The following is a 21,123-nucleotide window of genomic DNA, read 5'->3' on the forward strand; positions in this document are numbered from 1 at the left end:
AATAGGATGTTTCTAGATGCAGAGAGCACATTTAAACACCTTTTTTTTAAATGTAATTTTACCGTAATATTAAAAATACCTGCACAATTAAGTAACAGAGATTCTGGTTGAGACAAGTGCGAGGTAGAATCATTGAATCGTATTTCGCCAAGGCAAACGAACAGCATAATCGATCGGTTTATTTCCGTAGAATCGAGCTCAGCGGATTGTTTCCAATTTCCAAGTAAACTCGCGCGTGTGCAACGTAAATTCAGTGAATTCAATGTTACTAAATTTGCAGTACCGGGTGATTGTACATACGATAGTAGTAACGCTGCCTGCCCCTTTGTGCATGGTCTTGCCGAAACAAGATCGTAGTTAATCTGACCTAGTTGCGAGATTAAACGTTAATTATGCAGTTAGACGAATGACACGAAGCTCTGCGCATAATTGGTTACCATATCGAAGTCTCCATGCGAACGAAATCACAGACAGGTCCATGACTAACGGGGCGGAGTCGGTCGTTCTAGAGGCGGAATATGAAAATGCTGCTAATTTCTCTATAGGGGCGACAACCGACAATCTGCCGCCAGGCGTTTTATACAGGGTTAAAGCCACTTACAAGTACAGTCGCGAGGACGTGGACGAGTTGTCGTTCGACGTCGGCGAGATTATTCGCGTCGTGGAATACGACGATCCCGAGGAGCAGGTGCGTAAATCCTGCGAATAAATAAGGTCTGCAGTGTCTGTGACGAAATCTGAGCGTGTCCTCTCACTCTTTGTTTCTCGTTACAGGAGGAAGGCTGGTTAATGGGTATCAAGGAGGGCACCAACGATAAGGGTATGTTCCCGGCGAACTTCACGAAACCGCTGTGAGAGCTGAGCTCGGCACGCCATTTACACTCCAATGCTCATCAGAGACAGCGTATTTTACTTTAAAGTAGTTAAAGACGTCGCGCAATTAAGTGGGAGATAAGAGCCGCGCGCGGTCACGCGGGAATAATATTACGCGCGACGTGTACGTAGATAAACGGAGAGAGAGCAGGCGACGCAGGGCTGCAGGAGGGATTAAGGGGGAGGGGGGAGCGGGGAGAATTCGATAAGATATGCTGGAGGGTACTGCGGAGAGAATCAATCACCCCAAAGTGCCTTAAACCCAGCCACTGTCTGTGCCAACGTTCACTCTTATTCGTCAAGGAAAATATGGGATTGACCCTCTCATATCAAACGTACGGATACACATCATTGAATAATAATCAAACGAGATATTTAAGCGACTACTAAATAATATAATGTAACACGTATATATACAGCAACAAGAAACACGTACACACGCGTACACAACGATCATGCAATATTATATAAAAATGAACGAAAGCTATATATTAAATTAATATTATTTTATGAAACTGTACATAGATCTATACATACGATTTAAGAGTATTTTACGAGATAACTTTGTGGCCACTGAAAAAATTATCGCTAGGAGACGTAACACCTTCAAGTTTTAAGAACGAGCGCGCCACTCGAGAAAATCGTCCCCTCCCCATTCAACGGGAGTAGGACGGTCGTAAAAATTTTCAAGGTCCAACTACCTGCATTCGTAAGGTAAGGTTCTATTTACTCGCCTAATGTTCGAGAGCAGTCTAGCAATAGCTCCCATTGAAATCTCGCCACGATTCGCATGCCAAATTTTTCAACGACGTAATAATAGATGTCGAAGGGCTGATACGTGAGAGAAATAAATATTACGATGTATAAATGAGATGAGAGTATAGCTTCTGTGTATTTATGATTGATAGTTCTTTTCTTGTTTCTCCGCCTTTTGGAGCGTCGCGAATTGCGTCAGTTGAGTCCATTTGTGTATTATTTCGCGCAGGTTTTATTCATTTGTATCCGCAAATCTTATGTACATGTATGTAGAAATCGGGTAGCGATGAAAGAAAGAGAGAGAGAGAGAACGTTTATTATTATATTATTTTATTACTATTGTTACTATATATATTGCTATAATTATTATCGCTCCCGTATCTATTCACATGTTGTCAGAATAGAAAACGAATACGTAACGATCCAATCCCGAAACTTTTGTAGACTCAATCAATACTCGTTAGATCTGCCGAACCAATCTTGTATTCGCAACTTGTGTAATAAATAGTGTTGTAATAATAATAACAACAACAACAATAATAATATATACATATACACGTACATACTTACAGCGGTAGCATTAAGAGAAAATATTAGCTTTGAGAGAAATTGTGTGTCTTTTTATTTTATCACGCTGGTCTAAAACTGCGAAAGAATAGGAAAGTTCGAGTATCCCTTTTGTAAGAGAAGCCATTTGGTTTTAAGAATTGATTGTTGTACCCTTATTTGGTTAATTTGATAGAAATATTATTAATGAGTTCTCTTGGTTTCTTAAATGTTCCTTCCCCCAAAAATGGGAAAACAAATCTGTACAAATTTGTATTAAAAAAAAAGATCTCGAACAGATTCGATTAATCCTTTCGTGCTTGCAATTTACATCACACGTGCAATAATAATTATATGATTATATAAAACCTCACAAGAAGTATTCATCAAGTGAAGATGATGCATTTAAATACTAAGAACGGATGTAACAAAAAGATCCTCTCGCTAACTGTGCATTAAATAATTTTTTATAGCATTCAGACGTACAATAAATGTGTCAAACGAATTATATAAAAGTCGAGGGTGAGAGAGACAAATAATGTCTATATTCTTCTGTCATTCATGTATTAAGGGAATCCTGAAATGACTAACAAAATGGCCCCTTCGACGTGGAAGCACCCTCGTCTAAACAGAAATAAAAATGTCGATCTATCACCGACATTATCATTTCGTGTAGACTTGGCAAAGATATGCGCATATATCGGGAAGGGCAGCGAAACGACAGCATTTCACTCTTGTATCCGATGTATCACGATACACTTTCCTATCATCTCGTGCAAATGCAGGGGACTTTAGAAGGACCCTGGATGTATGACAAATACCTTACAAAAACTGAGAAAAACTTTATTTTTATTTTATTATTAGTAAAACAAAAATACATAAAAAGGAAGACATAATGAAAGTCAATAGTAAAATACAAAAGTATTTTTTATGTCATAGACAGAGTAGTCCTATCTATCGCCGTAGACACGGAAGTAAAACCTTTTTAACATCCAAGTTGACCAGTATACTTACAAATATGCATATTAAGCAAAAATTTTGCGAAAAGTAAAATGTTTATTTTGTCAGAGAGTTTCTAATAGTATATGTGGGTCGCACGTGTCCGTTTGCAATTTGCCTCTTCAATGCTGGGAGAGTAATTTTTGCTTCAAAGAAAAAAAAAGGATTATTTATATCATGGTAAAGATTTTTTTTTCGAAAACTTGAAAGATTTGAGGTGACGATGCATGGACACGGATGATCCACGTGTGCCATTTACGAGAATTCATATTTTATATACTAATATATAACGCAGTTAGGAGGACAAAAATAGACAAATAAGGCAAAGGTAAACACTGAAAAAGTATTGTCTCCAATGGAAATAAAGATTCATTGTAATGGGCGCGTAACTGATCATTTCTCTCTATCTCGTATCTTTTAGTTCTTTAAAACGTTTATTCATTCGGAAGAGATGACGATTAAACCATCACATCAATTACCACAAATTTCCTCTCTTTTACTTTTACCAAGTTTATATCGCACCAAGTTTATATCGTATATCTAGGAAAAGCCGCAGCTTTTCACGAGCCGAAAGAAAGTAAAGAAACTGCGCTGAAAAGTTGATTGATGCGGACAAAAACTGGAGCGAGCGCGACGTTTCTCGAATACATTTCCTTTTTTTAGAACTTTGATTTATTAAGAGTTTATATTGCATTCTAGAAATCTGTTGATGTTATGGGCTTCGCGAAGCCCCACACGCTAAACTTAATCCCCTCGTCAAACAACGGCAACAGTTTTGTGACATGCGTTTTTACTGATTCATAGATGCGAAACGTGGGGAACGAAGTGCGTTTCGTTTCAACTTAATTTGTGCTTCGTGCGTTTTGTAACGTCATTTAATCTAAATATCGAGTTGACAATTTGTTCATAAGATTAACAGATTTTTTTTCTTTCACAGCATCGCGGCTTTTCATTTAATAATAATAAAAAAAACGAAAGTCTAAGGCAGAACGACCGATCAATCTGGGAATTCTATGGACAAGAATTTCCGTTTTGCGTCGCGCGTCGAAAACCACTGCTGTAAGGAGGAAAAGCCTTATACGGGAGACAGAGATGAAAGAGGATAAAATTAGACAGATTGAAAAAGTAACAGTGTAGTCAGTTGAAGAATCGTCGCTCGTGGAAACGCGATGAATCGTCATTTAAAAAGACCTGAGAACTTAAATGTCCGCTTTCTATTTGCGTGAGATGAAGGCTACTATCGCGCTTGCGGCGTGTCACGTCGTTTCGAATTTTCCCGCGGCGGCGCTCGGTCGGTAAGGCGGTGCGCGCGGCGACCGGCGGCGCCCGCAGCGCCGCGCCGTTACGTTCTCCGTGCCTCCTCCCCGGCGGGTGGCGGCCGCGCCTCCTCCTATTCGCCGATTTTAATCTCGTTAGCGGACACGTGCGCGCCCCCCGCGCCCTACACGGTGCTGGTTGATACGCAGGCAGGCAGCCAGCCGCGAGCGACGAGGAACCGAGGAGCCTGGGGCCGTGGGTGCCGTGTCGCCGGGGCTTCCGCCAATCTGGTTTGGTCTAACAGGATTTCGCGGCTCGCGCAACGCTTCATAAAAGCTGCGCGCCGGACGGGCGCGGCGCGTGTCGCAAGGAGTTGCTCCGCTCGAGAGGTGTGGGCGCTCGTGCAGCAGCAGCAGCAGCAGCCAACAGCAGCAGCAGCAGCAGCAGCAGCCAACAGCAGGAGCAGCAGCAGCAGCGACAGTAATACAGACAGAGAAAGAGTGCTAGACGGGCGAAAGAGGGAGAGAAGACAGAGCCGACGAAACGTCGCGGTGAACCCTCTCCCTCGTGATCCGGCGATCCGACACGTCGTCGCGCCCGTTAACGCGACCACGCGCGTCGTCGTATGCCGCGCTCGTCTCGTGCCAGCCTCGTGTCGTGTTTCCGTGCCGTCGAGTGCGTCGGAGCGGCAACAGCAGCAGCGGCGGCGGGCAGCAGCAGCGACAGCTTTTCGCGTGTGTCACGGAGGAGAGCGGGCCCGCGCGAGCGAGACAGAGGGAGCGAGCGAGAGGGAGAGAGAGCGAGAGCGAGACAGCGGGAGAGAAGAGGGAGACGGAGCGCCGGTGGGTTACCACACCCAACACCGCGCGAGCCGGGAGCCGATCGCCGCCGACGTCGCGAGCTCTCTCTGGCCGCCGCGCCGTGCGTGATAGTACTACGCGGGTGAGCGCGCGCGATCCGTCCCCAGGATCCCGAGAGAGATCGTCCCGGTCCCGGTCCCCGTGTGTGCGTGCGTGTCGCCGGGTGGTTCGAGGCGCGCGCCGGAGCGCTCCGCCGGGATAGGAACGGCGACGCGAATACCAGCCGCGGGGCGAGAGGGAGAGAGCGAGCGAGAGTGAGCCGCGGGAGGCAGGGACAGACGGACCTCGCCCTCCGCGAGGGAACGTCCGTCGAGGTTTACAGCGCCCGTGGGAAAGGCGAAGCGTGCGCGGCCACCGGTGGTTACATGTGTGCTGCGTGCGTGCCTGCGTGAGTAACGGAGGGAGTGAGAAGAGAGTTACGTGCGTGTGCGGGAGGACACGCGTAGCGCGCCTCGGCGAGCAAGCGGGACGGAGCGATACGAGGGCGTAGCGGGAGCGAGGCGCGCGAACGCGCGTTGATGCGTCGCTGGCGTCGTCGAGCCCCGCCAGGAGCAGCGGCGCTGCGTAGACGCCGCCGTCGTTGAGGGGGGAAAACACGGGTGCGCCGCCGGGGACGTTCCCCCGTCGTCGTCGCATTCGCCGCCGTCGCCGTCGCCGTCGTCGTCGTGCCGGTGCTGCGAGTGCCAGTGGTGGTGGTGGTGGTGGTGAGGAAGAAGGAGGTGGTGGTGGTGGCAGTGGTGAGTTGCCGCGAGTGAGTGAAACACCACCGTCATCGTCGTCGCCGCCGCTGCCGTCGACGTGACCGTCGTCGCCGTCGCCATCGCCGTCGCCGGTGGTGTCCGTAGTAGTAGTAGTAGCGGTAGTAGTAGCGGCGGCGGTAGTGGGAGGCAGCCGGGAGTGAGAGAGGCACCACCGGGACGAGAGAAACGGAGAGGGAAGGAGACGGGGACCACGAGGACGGCGACGAGGCGTCACCAACATCGTCGTCGCCCGCTCGCCGTCGCCAACGCCATCGCCGTCGCCGTCGCCATCGTCGCCGTCGCCGTCGTCGCCGCGGCGGCGAGATAATACCCGGTCCCCCGCCGTCCTCGATCGGGACCCGCTCGCCGGCTTGAGTCGTAACGCGCTCGCCGGCTGCGCCGCGCCGTCGGCCGCGTGCGCGAAAGAGAGAAAGAGAGAGAGAGGCGGAGAGGAGCAGCAGCCGCAACGAAGGTCGCCGCCGATCGGCGAGCAGCGCTCGCTGCCGCTGCGAATCGCTCGCGCGCCCTCCTCTTTCCCCTCCTTTCCCTCTACCTCCTCCTGCTCCTCCTCCTTCTTCGCCTTCGCCACCTCCTCCGTCAAAGGAGGATTCCGCTGTTCTGAGCCATGGCGTGCTGCCTGTCGGAAGAGGCGAAGGAACAGAAACGCATCAACCAGGAAATCGAGCGGCAACTGCGGAGGGACAAGCGGGATGCCAGGCGGGAACTCAAACTGCTCCTACTCGGTGAGTTTCGTCGTTTACTCTCGCGTGAAAGGAGGAGAGAACCTCCCGTCCTCCTCGGCCGATAGAACGGCGCCCCGGCCGAGCGCTATAAAAATCGCTTTCTCGCGCGCGCGTCCCGCCCTATCAATCTTTTTTTTTTCTCTCCCCCCATCCACGCCGAGGAAAACGGGGACGTGGACTTGTGTGCGGATCGACGTTAAACGGCAGGCCACTCCAAAAATAGCGAAAATCGTGGCGAACCCGTGGCGCGCACCCGTGGAGACGCACGAGGAATAGGTGTCGTGCCGGCGGGCTTCGCTCGCTTAAACTTCTGTGCGCGCCGTCGTTTGTCGGGGAAGGTAAGCGAGTAATTTGCCACTCGACTTGCCGCCCCACTATCCGCGGCGTAAACCCCGGCGTCAGGCCGGTAAAGGCAGAGAGACCGGCCTCGCTCGCCTTCCTCCCGTGGAGGAAATTAATGAAGGACGATAACGCCGGTATGAACCCGGTAGGGAGATTAGCGCTGGCGAGTAGCAAGCCTGCCTACTCGCTGTTATTTCGATCGAGGCAGATATAGGCGTCGCCGCCCCCTTTCCCTGCCCTCCCCCGCACGGAGATTTGTTCGTTTCGTAGACCGCCGCCGCGAAAGACGCAATTTTCCTCGAGCACCGGCGTTTACGCGCTCGAATCTCGCGCTGGCTAGTCGGGGGCGCCGCTCTCTCGCCCCGGCTCGGCGGGGTGGAGCGCGAGGCCGTGGAATCGGAATCGTTAAACGCTCTGGGCCGAGTCCCCCCTGAAACGCATCGTCGACAGTGTCGCAGGGATTCGCGATGAGCCGAACACGCCGCTTGCACGCGAGGTGGAAGTAAAAGACGAAAGGAGAGTTTGCAGCTATTGTCACCGGTAATGAGTAAAAATTGAGACGGGGAAACTTGCAGTCGACCCAACTGGCTAGTTATTTAATTAGTTTATTACGCAACGTTGCGACTCTATACTTTTGGGTCCTTTTCGAGTGACACTGCAAATCAACAACAACGCAGTTATGAAATAATAAGTTAGTAAGTAAAAAAGGATAAAAGAACTTACGCGATTGCACAATGGAATATGCCCCCTGTTATTAGATAGGCGCCTAATATGAGACAGCCCGGCTTCCGGCGTTCAATTTCGCGAATCTTTCTTTCGCGACGTTTGCGCGCACCAACGATGAGCTGCCTCGAAAGTTCTTGAGTGAGATATTCACTCCACGGCTGGTGTTTTCACTCCAGAAATTTTAGAGACAATTTTTTTCCACCAGAATAGAGACTTCACGCCAGGGACAACAAATTCACGGTGAAACCGACAGACGATGTTAATTTAGCGGAAACCCCACTGTCTCATATTAGGGGGCTCCTCGCACGATTCACAGAAATTAAAATGAAAGAAACGTGAGACCGGCGTGGAACGTGAAAGAGAGGCAGTCGCATCGCGGAACGGACGTACGGATAAGACGGCTTCGTGCGAGTCCGACGTTAGGCGTTGCCGTGACGGCCGCGAATAAAAATCCGCGACGTGCAATATAGATTCTATCTTCTCCGCGAGGTAATGCAGCGCGGAGCTGATCCGTCAATGGAACCTTTTACCCGGCGACGCGCCGAATGGTTAATTTCTCTTCGAACGGTGGGATCGATTTGCGCCGCTATTACGTAGGAAAGTGCAACGCAACGTTCGGCGGACGCGAAACGCGTAGAACGCGTGCCGTCGAGAAGAGCTTCCTCTTTCGGCGGAGATCGTCGTGAGATCGCCGGAGCGGGACGCGGCCGTCAATTCCGCCGGCCGGCGAGAATGACGATTATTAATTCCATCATTGGCCGTCGCGGGAGATTACCCTGATTGACCCCTGTGTACCGTCCTTTAGAAAGAGTCTCGCTCGTTTCATTCATGCGCGCCGCTCGCGAGCGGCCGCGGCCGCGGCCGCGTGCCGTCGACTCCGACGCCGACGCTGACGTCGACGCCGACGCTGACGCCGACGCCGGCGCCGCCCGGGAGGCGACGTCCGCGCGTCACGTACGTTTTCTGTCGCCCCGTGCACGAGGTCGATCGGCGCGGCCGGCGTGCGCTTGACAGCTCTCTCGCTCTCTCGCTCTCTCTCTATCTCGCGACCGGCCGCAGCCTGCACGCGGTGACTCCGCCGATCTCTCTCCTCTTGGGCGAGAATCTCGTCGCTTTTCGCAACGGCAACGCCTCGGTATTTAGTCTCGAACGGGCTGGGCCGAGTTTGTTATTCATCGGAATCACGCGCTAATCGTGGACTCGGCGCATTCCAGATTAGATCCCTTAAATGTTGCAATTAATTAACCGCCAGGCATATTAAGATGGGGTTGTCGTTAAATATAGAAGAAAGTCCCCTATTACTAGACAGGGTCCTAATATGGGTTTCTGTTAAATTAACAGGCGTCGTCAGTTGATTTCACCACGAATTTATTGCAAGATCTGTTTAGTGGAAAAGTCATCGTTAGATCGTTGCGAAAAAAAGATTTGTGATTGAATTTGGGTGTTGAAAACCTGCTATCTCGTAATGGAGGACTTTCCGCTACGTGAGCCGGAAGGTGTTGATTTCAACAGATTTTCGGGCAGATCGGTAGCTCGTAAAGCCCGATACACACTATCGGTTCGCTCCGCTCACAGTCCGGTCTAAATATTCTTTCATTGTTTATAATACATATTATAGAAGTCTGTGGTCACGTGTAGCTCTGTGAGAATTGAAATTGCGGCCGTTTCAATAACAGTAAATTGTACAATAATTTTTGTTGAAATGCCTTAATCGGTACCGAAGTGCAATACAGGGTGTAGAACTGTGAAACAAAATTGCTCTGCTTTTAAAGTGCCAAAAAAAGATTGAAGTCATTAATTTTATGCGTCTCTAGGAAGAACGGCATTGTAAAATATTGATACACACGTACATGCGGTTTTGTGTCATCGTGTCGCACGTGACACTCCTAGATCTTACGCGGCACCTTGCGGCTGAAAACCGAAGTAAAAACGTGGACATTAAGGGAGTCTACCCCCATCATCGTTGTTTCCAGACCTGTACGTAAGGCCGTGGTTTAGAGTCCGAAGGGTCGACCAATCGCCACGTCAAACTTTATCTCCGCGAGCTCGGAGTCCCTTCGGCGTCGCGCGTATCAAATTCGCCTCGCTTCGCGATCCGACGAGAAAGCCGTCGCTCGTTAGGCGTATTGTTCTCCCCGGCGCGCTCTCCGCGGCCTCGTGATTCACGCGCGTGCCGCGTATCGCGTATACCTTACCCACCTATTCCGCGAAGCGAAACGTAAGCCGTTCCTCCGTCATAGATCTGTCATCTCGAACTCGACGCGGAGGATCGTGCGGATCTTTCTCTCAACGTGCCAACCACGACGGGTTGGATCTACAATAGAGCCGGCAAGCCGCAAGAAATCGACCAGTCACAGTCGACTACGAGAAGAATAGTCGACTGTCGTTGGCCGATTTCTTGCGACCTGCTGCGTCTATTGTAGACCCAACCTCGAGCTAGCCCCGACCTATGCACGGGTTCGTGATTTGTGACTCGTGGAACTTCGTTGGACACTCGTTATTACTTACCACGCTATTCGTGATTCGCGGTTTATCGCTCGTAATTTGTCATTTGTCTGCTCGTTTGTGTTAACTTGGACAACTTTTAACCTTTACCTGTTATTAGAGGATTTGTATCGTAAGTCTACGATTAAGTCAAGTTTCAGTATTAGCCAAGAAACCGCTCGGTCGGTGAATCACTATTCACGAATATGGAGGAAAGTCCCGTATTATGAGACAGGATCCTAATATGGGATAGCGGGGTTTCTGTTAAATTAATGGGCATCCTCAGGGGGTCAATTCTGTATCTTGCAACATATAGTGAAAACGCTAGAAATGAGCGGCTTTGTCTCTTTCCAATTGCACAATAGATATCTGGGTGTCTTCTCGCAGTTTTTTTCACTCGAAATGAGATGCCTCCATATAATTTAACAGATGAGAGTCGGATCCCTGTCGAGACATTACGGTAATTTGTGGAAATTTCGAGTCGCTCGCAAAATATGTCGCTGGACTTCCCAGTTGCGACCAATCGGAATTCTTTTCTGCAAATCGCTCTTATATGTAGAGTCGCGAATTAACCACCGCCTGCTCATTTGTTGATCGATTCCGTAATCGTCCAATAATCACCTCATTATCGACAATCATTACCGCTCATTTATTGCACGATTTTATCTCCGTCGCGGATTCTCTCAGAGATAATGTTCCCCGAAATGGTGAATCACCACTTTCGACGCTCGCGCTCTTATCTCGGCGCCCGCTTTCGAAATTAATAGACTTTCGAATTTAATAGACGGAGGTCCACCGGTGCGGAAGAGCAACAGCTAATAGTCGTTGTCATCATTGGGTACGTTTCAACGAGTCGCGTGTACGCGTATAAGGTGTCTTGGAAATTCCGCAGTTATAATTTTCGATCGTGTTCTTTGAAAATTTACGACCTGATTTTGAGAAAAAATCTCGCCAAATATTACCGTCCGTAACAATTCCGCGGGTTTCGATGCGCAGCAACTTGGCTGATCGATGAAATAAATCTTTATTAAAGTAAACCTCAAACAAAATATATTTTTGCCATATTTCTATATAATTTTATTGTTCAATTTACACATTTGCATTAATTTTTGTACAGTGCAACTTGACGAGCTGCATTTTAAAATATTTATCGTCGAATGTAACCATCCGTTAGTACACGAAGAGGATTTTCTCTTAAAATTTATCCTGAAAATCACGTAATCGTGGGACAACGTGGCATTTCGAAGAACTTTATGAGAGTTTTTCGAAACTTTATCATACATTTTACTAGTAATTATATTTAGTACACATTTTGTCGGTAAAATTTCAAAAAAATTCTCATAAAGGTCGTCGAAGTACCATGTTGTCCCACGATCGCATGACTCTCGGGATAAATTATAAGAGAAAATTCTCTCCGCGTACAATTTCGCGGACGTCAACGTAAACGGACGTAAACTGTCGTGACTCTAATCAATGAAATAAAATAGAAATCGGATAAAACAAAGCGCGCATAAGTCTAATTTGTTTACATTGTAACTTGACGAGCCGCGCTTTAAAGTTTTCGACGTGCGAGGCTTCCGGCAACAATGCCGTCGTGAAATTACCGCGGATCAACGCGATCCGGGCACTCGCGCGCTCCTAAGACTCGCGCTCGCGCCCGTCAAATCCAATTTCGGAAATAAAGGGTTTCAATTAATGCCGGCGCCGGCCGGCCGCCGATTCAGCGCCCTTTCGCGCGCCCCGGCAGCCAAGTCCGCCGAGTTGTCCAACTGCGGAGACGTGGCCTGTCGACTCGGCAGAATTGTAAATCGCGGACCAACGGCAATCCAATTTCGACGATTGCACGCGGTCACGTACACTCACACACACACACACACACACCCACGTCCGCGCAGCTCGCGGCACAACAGCCCGCGAGTTTGGAGGAACAATTCGCGCGATTCCTGACGCGGTTTCGCGTACCGTTGGTTATCGAGAACGCGCTCCCTCCCTCTCTCTTTCGCGGAATGTGTCCGCCAAACGCGCGATACAGCCCGATCGCGGGATACGTGATGCTGCGACGAGTTCCTTGTCGCCGCGCGATTGCGAGCGCCGCTTCGTGACTCCGTGAGAATTTGTGAGATCGCTCGTACTGAGAAGATTCTAATATCATGTTAATTAAACAACGTTGATTTTCTCCCGAGCGTTACGCGATTCGGCAGGCATTTGCTCTATTGTACGACTGTTCTCTGATCTAAAGTTTTCGCGAAAGTATTTTTTACATTGAATCTGGGGGAGGGCGAGATTTTCTTCATATATTAAGAATTTTTTCGTTGCGCAGAATACAAGTAATATACGTATATTATTCTAAAGTCTGAAGCGAGAAATTTTATATAAAAATGATGAAGCGTAAAGACAATTTCGAGTAATATAAAGACGACTGAAGGTGACGAAGGTCTCGTCGTTAATTAAAACCACAAGAACACACTTGGATAATCAAAACTTTGCTTTTTATTTAACTTTAAGTGAAGTTGAATTTTGTAAATCTTTTTACTATGATAAAAGTCATAATTTACGTCCTTTGCCGCGAGCGAATATTAATACGATTAAAACACTCAACTGTTAAATTTTCTCGCGCAGGTTTTCGTCGCGGAATTAAACAAAGAGCTCTGTCTCTCTTAACGTTCCGTAGGATATGAATCACCCTGCATTTATACGAACAGTCATGAACAGTCATGGTTTAAGAGATTTATACGCTGTAATTGGAGCAACTTTTTCAAATCGAAGACACACGAGCGGGCCGGTGTGTGGCGCTTTGGCCGATGATCCCCGGGAATTTCGCCGCGTCCCGAAAAAATATTTATTTAGGCCAAACGCATGAGATACGTTAAAATCACGTTTCTTCCAGTCTACTAAATTTTTATTTACTTCTACTAAAGCATTTAATCGATTTAAAGATATGCATTTTCTTAGAGATTCCAATCTCAGTCAAATAAAATTTCGATTAAGAAGATAATTTTTTTTAAAATAAAATAAAAGTCTAGCAAGGTCAGAAAATTTGTTTGATTTGAAAGAAACTTTTTTCTGGGCGCGTACTCGGTCCGTCACGCCGTTCTTCAAACAATCCCCGGCGCACCTACCACGTTTGCCTTGCCGTTATCGAAGTAACGGAGAAACCGCGGAGAGAAGTACCGCGGGACCCTCTCGGACCCTCTTCCGGTCGCGGCGGCGCGACGTGAGCGGCGTGATAAGCGGCGCGAGGCACCGATTCTCCTCCCGGTCGCATTTCTTCTCGTAAGCGCTCCGGTTGTCGCCAATTAAGCCCCCGATCCTCCTAAGCTCGATCGCGCCTCCTTGCCCGGAAAAAACATAACTGTCGGGGCAACTCTTGTATACTCAAATTAACGCGTTTATTGTTTCGTATATACACAGTAAAAAAAATCGTGTGTTCAAATGTTAAAATTTTCTTGTGTTACCAAGATTTGATTCTTACTTCAATGTAAAATTAACATAAAACGTATACGTTATTATTTTCGTAACATTTTTATGTGTTTTATTTATGTTAACATAATAACTTGACACTTTATGTACGTTATTGAAAAACTGAATATTATTGTGTTCTTTTAACACAACTATTTCACAAAATCAACCAAAACATGTAGTATCGACATTTCTGAAAAATTATTTAAACTATTCTGATGTGTAACTATTCGACACAAACTTAAATGTGAAGTATAGTGTTGATTAATTAATATTTATAATTTGTCAAAAAGTAACACACGCGATAAATGTTATTTTAACTTATAATTTAGAGTGGACTTTTTGGAACATGTAAAAAATGTTAACATTAACATTTTATTTTTTACTGTGTACGCAACAATCTGTAATCTTCTTAGAAGCATTTAATAATCTTACGTTCCAACCATATTACAGTCTTCTTTAAACACTATAATTGCCACTTCGAGAATACGTATAATTAGTTTGACGGTATAAAAGTCATTTTAATTATTATAACCTTCGATTTGAAAACGTGTTATTTCCATACGATACTGTTTCCTTTCCGTCCAAGAAAATTATTCCTAAATAATAAGCATACATTTTTCTTGATTTAATTACATAAAATTGCTTCATTTGTTTGCCGTTCAAGAAAATTATCCCTAAATAATAGGCATACATTTTTCTTGATTAAATTACATAAAATTGCTTCATTTGTTTGCCGTTCAAGAAAATTATCCCTAAATAATATAGGCATACATTTTTCTTGATTGAATTACATAAAATTGCTTCATTTAGGCCAGTTTTTCATCCTTTAATGTAACCTCACTTCACGATATTCGCGTTGGAACCGAGGGGGAAACCGCTGACCAAAATCTAGTACACCAATGCCCAGTGGGCATTACTTTATCTCATTATCTTGTTTTATCTTATTTTATCTCTATAATGCTCCAGCAAGGCCTAATGCCAAAGAATGCCTAGTAATGCCCAGTAATGCCGCAAATCTGTACACACCACAATGCCCTCAGCGGTTTCCCCCTCGGTTGAAACTAAACATATTTTCAAAAGTGGAATATTCTTTTTTTCTGTGCGCATCTCGCGCGCGCAGACTTTTCTTTTTTCGCTCTTTCTACTTGACGTGACGAGCCTTTTTCGCCGAATGTCTTCCCTTCTGCGTAAATCAGTTTGTGTTAATTTAAACTAATTAATTTGTTCTTCTTTTCTCCTCTCTGCCTGCCTCTGAGCGAGACCCGAGGACCGCCGCCCGAGGCTGCGAAATCCGCAAGGGCGGATCTCTGGACGGTGTGGGAAAATCCGCCGGTAGTAATTCGCGCTGTAGTATCGAGTCGGCCGCCGCCGTCGAGTATTATTAGCGCGCTCGTAAACAGCGGCCCCGGAAGTAGTGACATTAAAGATTGCGGTCGCTTCCGTGGCGCGCCGCGCGCGAGCCGGCGTAGCTCGCCGGATCCTGGCCACTACCGCGCTGACCTTTCATCGAACAATGTGGCACGGAGCTGAATGGTCGTTATTTAACGAGATGCGTCGTGTAAACAACCAGCCGCGCCGCATCTGTCCAGATTTCTCCCCCGGTATCGACGTGAGAATGTACGTGCCGTAAATTGGTCCGTGGATAGCCGCGACGCGCCCCGTACATATTTTTTAAAGAATTATTTTCAACAAAATATATTTTTTTCGAACACTTGGGATAACAAGGTACGCCGAACTTTGAAGAGATAAAGATGCGCGCTTCTGTAAATTTGGAAAAGAATAACGCGTGCGATGTATTTTACTGCGTTGATAAACGTTATCGTTGCCTGGCGCGGGACATATTGAATTACAATAATTTTCACTTTAGGAAAGTCCTGTCGCGCGCCGCCGTGTAGAACTAAAATTAGGCTCTTATAAATAAGTCGATCATGAAATCGATTTGTTATTTTTAATCCGTGTGCGTTAAGCCGCGAAGGCCTTCAGTGAGGTAAATAACTCCATAATTAAGTCTACCAATCCATTTAAATCTTCTCTGAGAAAAAAGACCAACTCCACGTTCTTAAAAAATTACGTTCTTACTACGCCGTTTATTTCATCTCGCAGGGATGCATCATGTTGTAATATATTGTGATTGAAGATTTGGCGCGAGGAAACGCCAGAAACATAATCTTATACAAATCTATGTTTCTGAAAAATTATATATATGCTTTTTATTTTTTTTGTGCACATCTCAAATTTTTCTACAAATAGCAGTTTGATTTTACCGTTGGATTTGTGTCTTGGATTTTTTCGCAGCGCAACTTTTCTCGAACATTTCAATCGCATTCTTTTTCACGTTAAATTTTTCAACATACGCCACAAACGTCACAAAATATCTTGCGACTGTTATACTCTCAGAAAGGATTTCTGTTACCGAGACAAAAAATATTCTTGATGCATTTATATTTCTCACAACCTCATTTAGTGTAAAAATAAGACAATGTCAAAATAAAATCAATAATTCTTATTCTTCTCTATCGAATTAAAAAGGATTGACTTACTATATTGAGACAAGAGTAACTTATATAAATGTAAGTTTATATATTCTTGCGATTAGAATAAATTTTCCCTTCATCTTACAACGCACGAAGTTGGCACCACGATATTCGACAAAAGACGGTGCATACTATTATTTTATTCTAGATTTAGAATTTTTCATTTAAGATTAAAATATTCCTTTCTCTATAATAAATAATATTGGCGCTACATCGATCCTATTTTATGATACATCGAAGTATAATAGCATTGGATCCGGAAATTTTTTACTGTGGGTGCATCCTCAGAAAGCATTTCTGTTACTGAGACAAAAAATATTCTTAATGCATTTATATTTCTCACAACCTCATTTCGTGTAAAAATAAGACAATATCAAAATAAAATCAATAATTCTTATTCTCCCCTATCGAATTAAAAAGGATTGACTTACTATATTGAGACAAGAGTAACTTATATAAATGTAAGTTTATATATTCTTGCGTTTAGAATAAATTTCCCCTCCATCTTACAACGGACGAAGTTGGCACCACGATATTCGACAAAAGACGATTCTAGATTTTAGAATTTTTCATTTAAGATTAAAATATTCCTTTCTCTATAATAAATATAATTGACGCTTTATCGATCCTATTTTATGATACATTCAAGTGTAATAGCATTGGACCCGGTTCATTTACGATCGTTATTAAAACTGTTTATAATAAATTGCGAGGAATATTATATACAAAATTATATACATTAACAATGTCATTTTTAAGCGCGAAACGGAGACGATCACTTTTAGGCAGTTTGCGGCGGGAACAATAACTAAAATTAAGCCCTTATAAATAAGCCTATCATAAAATCGATTTGTTATTTTTTAATCCGCGTGCATTAGCCCGTGAAGGTCCTTGCCGAGGTATTTTCCGCGCGACGCTATTTTCGCCGTGCGTTTGACACATCATGCAGGATTGTCGCGAGTCTGGAAAACCGTACAAACCGGGAAACGTCGGGAAGTTGAAATTGGTCAAGCGATACCGAAAAGGACCGAGAAAACCGACGAACGTTTTTGGAATTCCTCGTCGCGACGGGTGAAAGCGGAATAAAAAAAGAATTGCTCAACAATCTTGACGACATTTAAGTGTCGTGCAAGCCGTCGTTGAGCGTTGTGCATAAAAGATACCGGCAGACGAAAAGCATAAAATTATAGAATAAACCCGATGACATGGAATATTTATATAAAATGAAGAAAAACAGAAAGAGAGAGAGAGAGGGAGGGAGGGAGGGAGGGAGAAGTACATATGATAAAAAGGCTGATGGCGGACGATAACGAAGCTGTTTTCTCTCGCGTGCGTGCATTGGTCTTTATTTTCGCTCTGTTTGCTCAGTTTGCTTCGCCCTTCTTTCTCTCCCCGGCGTTGACAAACGCGGCCGCTTTTACACACGCGTTACACCGTAATCAGGCAGGTAACGACAAGTAATGAATCTTATCGCGTATTGTTGTTTAACGGAGCGTCAATCAATTTCGGCCGGGTGCGCGACAGGAGGCGAACGCTGTCCCACGATGTGTGTCCTGATAATCTTTTAATTATCTTCATTTGCAAGTTGCAACAAATTTACGCGCGTTCGATACGTCGGAAACATCTGCACACTCTCCGTACGGGTCTTGCACGTAGCGTTGCTCGCTATGCACGTGTGTACGTGTATATATATATAAATGTGTGTGTGTGTGTTTATATATGGGTCCATATGGGTGCTTCCGTAAGCGCATGTCGTTCGATCGAGCGGAATATTACGTTAATCCCCAGTTTCGAATATTCCGTCTATTCCGCGTTAAATGACGAACTAACGGCGCTAACTCACCGCCGCGACGGTCGCAAGACGCCCGGTATTCGCTCTCGGTCGAATTTATAATTCCGCGGATTACGATAATCTCATTGAAGTCAGCAATTCACAATACATTCGCGTTATACGCGCCACAAGTGCATACGGGGCACCCATGGGTTTTATGTAATTATTAATTTTGGGTGGGAGGGGGAATGTTATTTTTTTTACCGATTGTGAGCTGATTGCGTGCGACGAATTTCTTCCCTAAGGTCGATTTCCTCTTGATAAATGTATCGAGGAAAATCGCTCTTTACTAATATAATTTTTCACTTCTTGACATTTCGGCGTCTGAGTTAACGAACGTATAAAAATTTCATTACGCCGGAGTGCTCATTGAAAAATTTATTTGCAAAAATTAGTTTATTACTTATTCGGACCCTCTAAAGCCCGGCTTATGAAAAGTCTCTCATTTTTAATCGCTCGCGGCTCAGGAACTATAAACGACGTGATATTTTGGTATTAAGAGCCTCCTGCCTCCAATTTTATTTAATATAAAACACAGTGACTTTACCGCGTCACCTTTTCATCATAAAATGAAGAATCTAAGAGTTCACGTTAGGCCGCAGTCATACATATCATATACAGGGTGAGTCATACAACATCCGACAAAATTTATGAGAAGGTAAATCGAGATGAACAGAAAAGTCATGTACCATTTTGCAATTTTTGCAATAGATAACAAGTAATTAATTATTAAAAATCGTCGTCTTAGCCCGGCCTACCGCCCAATTCAAGCGCGTGGCGAGATGTGACCGCCCGGCGATCGATATTGCCAGGCGCACGGAAAATTGTTTATTGCAATCGGCAATGGCTACGCATGAGCAACGCATAACGCTGGACCCCCCCGTTCCGAGCTATAACAGTTCCTCAGCCTTTTTAATGAAAATGAAATTCGGCATAAAAATATTTCGGCTTATGTATGTATGTATGTTACATGAACGTAGAAAAATATGGCGAGGGATGGACAGCGCGCCGTTGCCCGCTAGCTTACGTCGTCGCACCGCGCCTAGACTCGCGTTGCAATAGCCGACTACATATTTGATATCAGAAAAAATAAATTGAAGCGAAATTAACCCCCCGATGGAATATGCATACGATTCATTTATTTACTTAATTTTACGCGCCGCTCGTGCGTAGCCATTGCCGATTGCGATTATCGTAGAAAAATATGGCGAGGGATGGACAGCGCGCCGTTGCCCGCTAGCTTACGTCGTCGCACCGCGCCTAGACTCGCGTCGCAATAGCCGACTACGATAATCGCAATCGGCAATGGCTACGCACGAGCGGCGCGTAAAAAGGCTGAGGAATTGTTATAGCTCGGAACGGGGGGTCCAGCGTTATGCGTTGCTCATGCGTAGCCATTGCCGATTGCAATAAACAATTTTCCGTGCGCCTGGCAATATCGATCGCCGGGCGGTCACATCTCGGCCACGCGCTCGAATTGGGCGGTAGGCCGGGCTAAGACGACGATTTTTAATAATTAATTACTTGTTATCTATTGCAAAAATTGCAAAACGGTACAGGGCTTTTCGGTTGATCTCAATCCGTTCTACCTTCTCACAAATTTTGTCAAATGTTGTCTGACTCACCCTGTATATAAAAGCTATATTTTTATCCATTTTTATTCACGGCTTACACACCGCTATTGCACCCCACGACTCATGTAAGAATACTTATGACACTTTGAACTATCGAAGTATCGATATTTTACCTTCGATATTAGCCAATGCACATTAGCCGTAACTATGCCTTTTCGGACACGTGCGTTTCATAGGAAGCTCTTCTCCCTCCCTTCCTCCCTCCCTCTCCCCCGCCCCTCCCCCTCTCTCCCTCTTTTTCTTCTCGCATTTCTAGATTCCGGCACCGGTTCTATAAATAATCGCCACATATAATGTTACACTCGGAATAAAAGCCGCCAAATTATTTCACGTGTACGTGGCGAACAATCGCCGCGCTAACGATCAACAAATATACGCGAGTCTCCTCTCCTATTCGCGGTGGGAGATAAACACAGATAAGCCGATAAAAAGCCCCATGAGCTCTCCTCGGGCTGTGAGCGGGATTTAAAAATAGAGCTCATTGAATCGCTGAAACACCGTCGCTGATTGCGCAATCACGCGATCGCTGAAAACATGCGGTCGTTAATCGCGCGTTAATCGCTTTTATATAGACGGGGATCGCGTAAACATCGAAACGCGCGCGTGACTCTGCCCCGCCGATCCGCGTCGATACGCGAACCGTGCGCGTTACGTCCGAAAATATGCGTGAAAGGGAAAAACTGTACAAGCCGTCCCGAAATTGGCGTGAAACGGGTGCGCGGTATCCCCCCCCTCGGAATTACTTCGGATGGTCGAGGTCGCTTGTTTCCACCTGGCGAAAGTACGACGATACTCTGGAGAAAAAAGACAGCAGCCCATTTTGGGGCCCACAATTAGTAATCGAATTATTTGGGTTGTTCGTAACACTCTAATCTCTTACGAGTTTTACCCCGCGTAAAAGTCTAAAAATCACAATTAGCTGTTATATCTATATCCAAGATTTTTAAGTAATACTAACCAATTCTCTTAATTAGTTCTGTCGATATTCAGTAACGCAAAGATAATTTTCCCTTCAGAGGCACTAACCGAAATGATACGTTGCTTAACTACAAAAAAACGGTCAAAATTTTTCCCAGAGTGGAGTTACGAACAATCCAAATAATTCGATTACTAATTGTGGGTCCCAAAATGGGTTGCTAACTGTCTTTTTTTCCAGAGTAGCCGTCATTTTTGCATCCTAATAATTTTACCTGAAAACAAAATCGTTTTCAGAACGGACGAACAAAGAACCGATAATACGGTGCCTTTTCGCTCGTGAAGTTTAATTTACGGAGAAACATTTCCTTTTTTAACAATACCTTTTAGCTCGAAGAATCGGCACGTTCATTTTTAGACC

At 45.5% G+C, this 21,123-nt stretch overlaps 2 protein-coding genes across 8 annotated transcripts in view; both read left to right on the forward strand.

The window, feature by feature from the left end:
- The window catches only part of LOC105569866 (amphiphysin), a 46,821-nt gene extending 43,258 nt beyond the window's left edge, over window positions 1-3,563 (forward strand). For both annotated transcript variants that reach the window (XM_012026643.1, XM_012026644.1), the window contains 2 exons: window positions 546-688; window positions 775-3,563. In XM_012026643.1, the coding sequence (XP_011882033.1) occupies window positions 546-688; window positions 775-855 (224 nt within the window). In that variant the 3' untranslated portion in view covers window positions 856-3,563. The remainder of the gene's footprint in view (window positions 1-545; window positions 689-774) is intronic.
- Window positions 3,564-6,125: 2,562 nt separating this feature from the next.
- The window catches only part of LOC105569867 (guanine nucleotide-binding protein G(q) subunit alpha), a 40,571-nt gene continuing 25,573 nt past the window's right edge, over window positions 6,126-21,123 (forward strand). Inside the window, exon 1 of one of the 6 annotated variants that reach the window (XM_012026648.1) lies at window positions 6,126-6,774. In XM_012026648.1, coding sequence (XP_011882038.1) covers window positions 6,657-6,774 — 118 coding nt within the window. In that variant the 5' untranslated portion in view covers window positions 6,126-6,656. The remainder of the gene's footprint in view (window positions 6,775-21,123) is intronic. The other 5 variants (XM_012026649.1, XM_012026647.1, XM_012026646.1 and 2 more) reach the window with 5 other exon arrangements.

The sequence above is a fragment of the Vollenhovia emeryi genome, unplaced genomic scaffold (genome assembly GCF_000949405.1).
Source record: "Vollenhovia emeryi isolate VEMERY1.0 unplaced genomic scaffold, V.emery_V1.0 DF939122.1, whole genome shotgun sequence".
In the NCBI taxonomy this organism is placed as follows: domain Eukaryota; kingdom Metazoa; phylum Arthropoda; class Insecta; order Hymenoptera; family Formicidae; genus Vollenhovia; species Vollenhovia emeryi.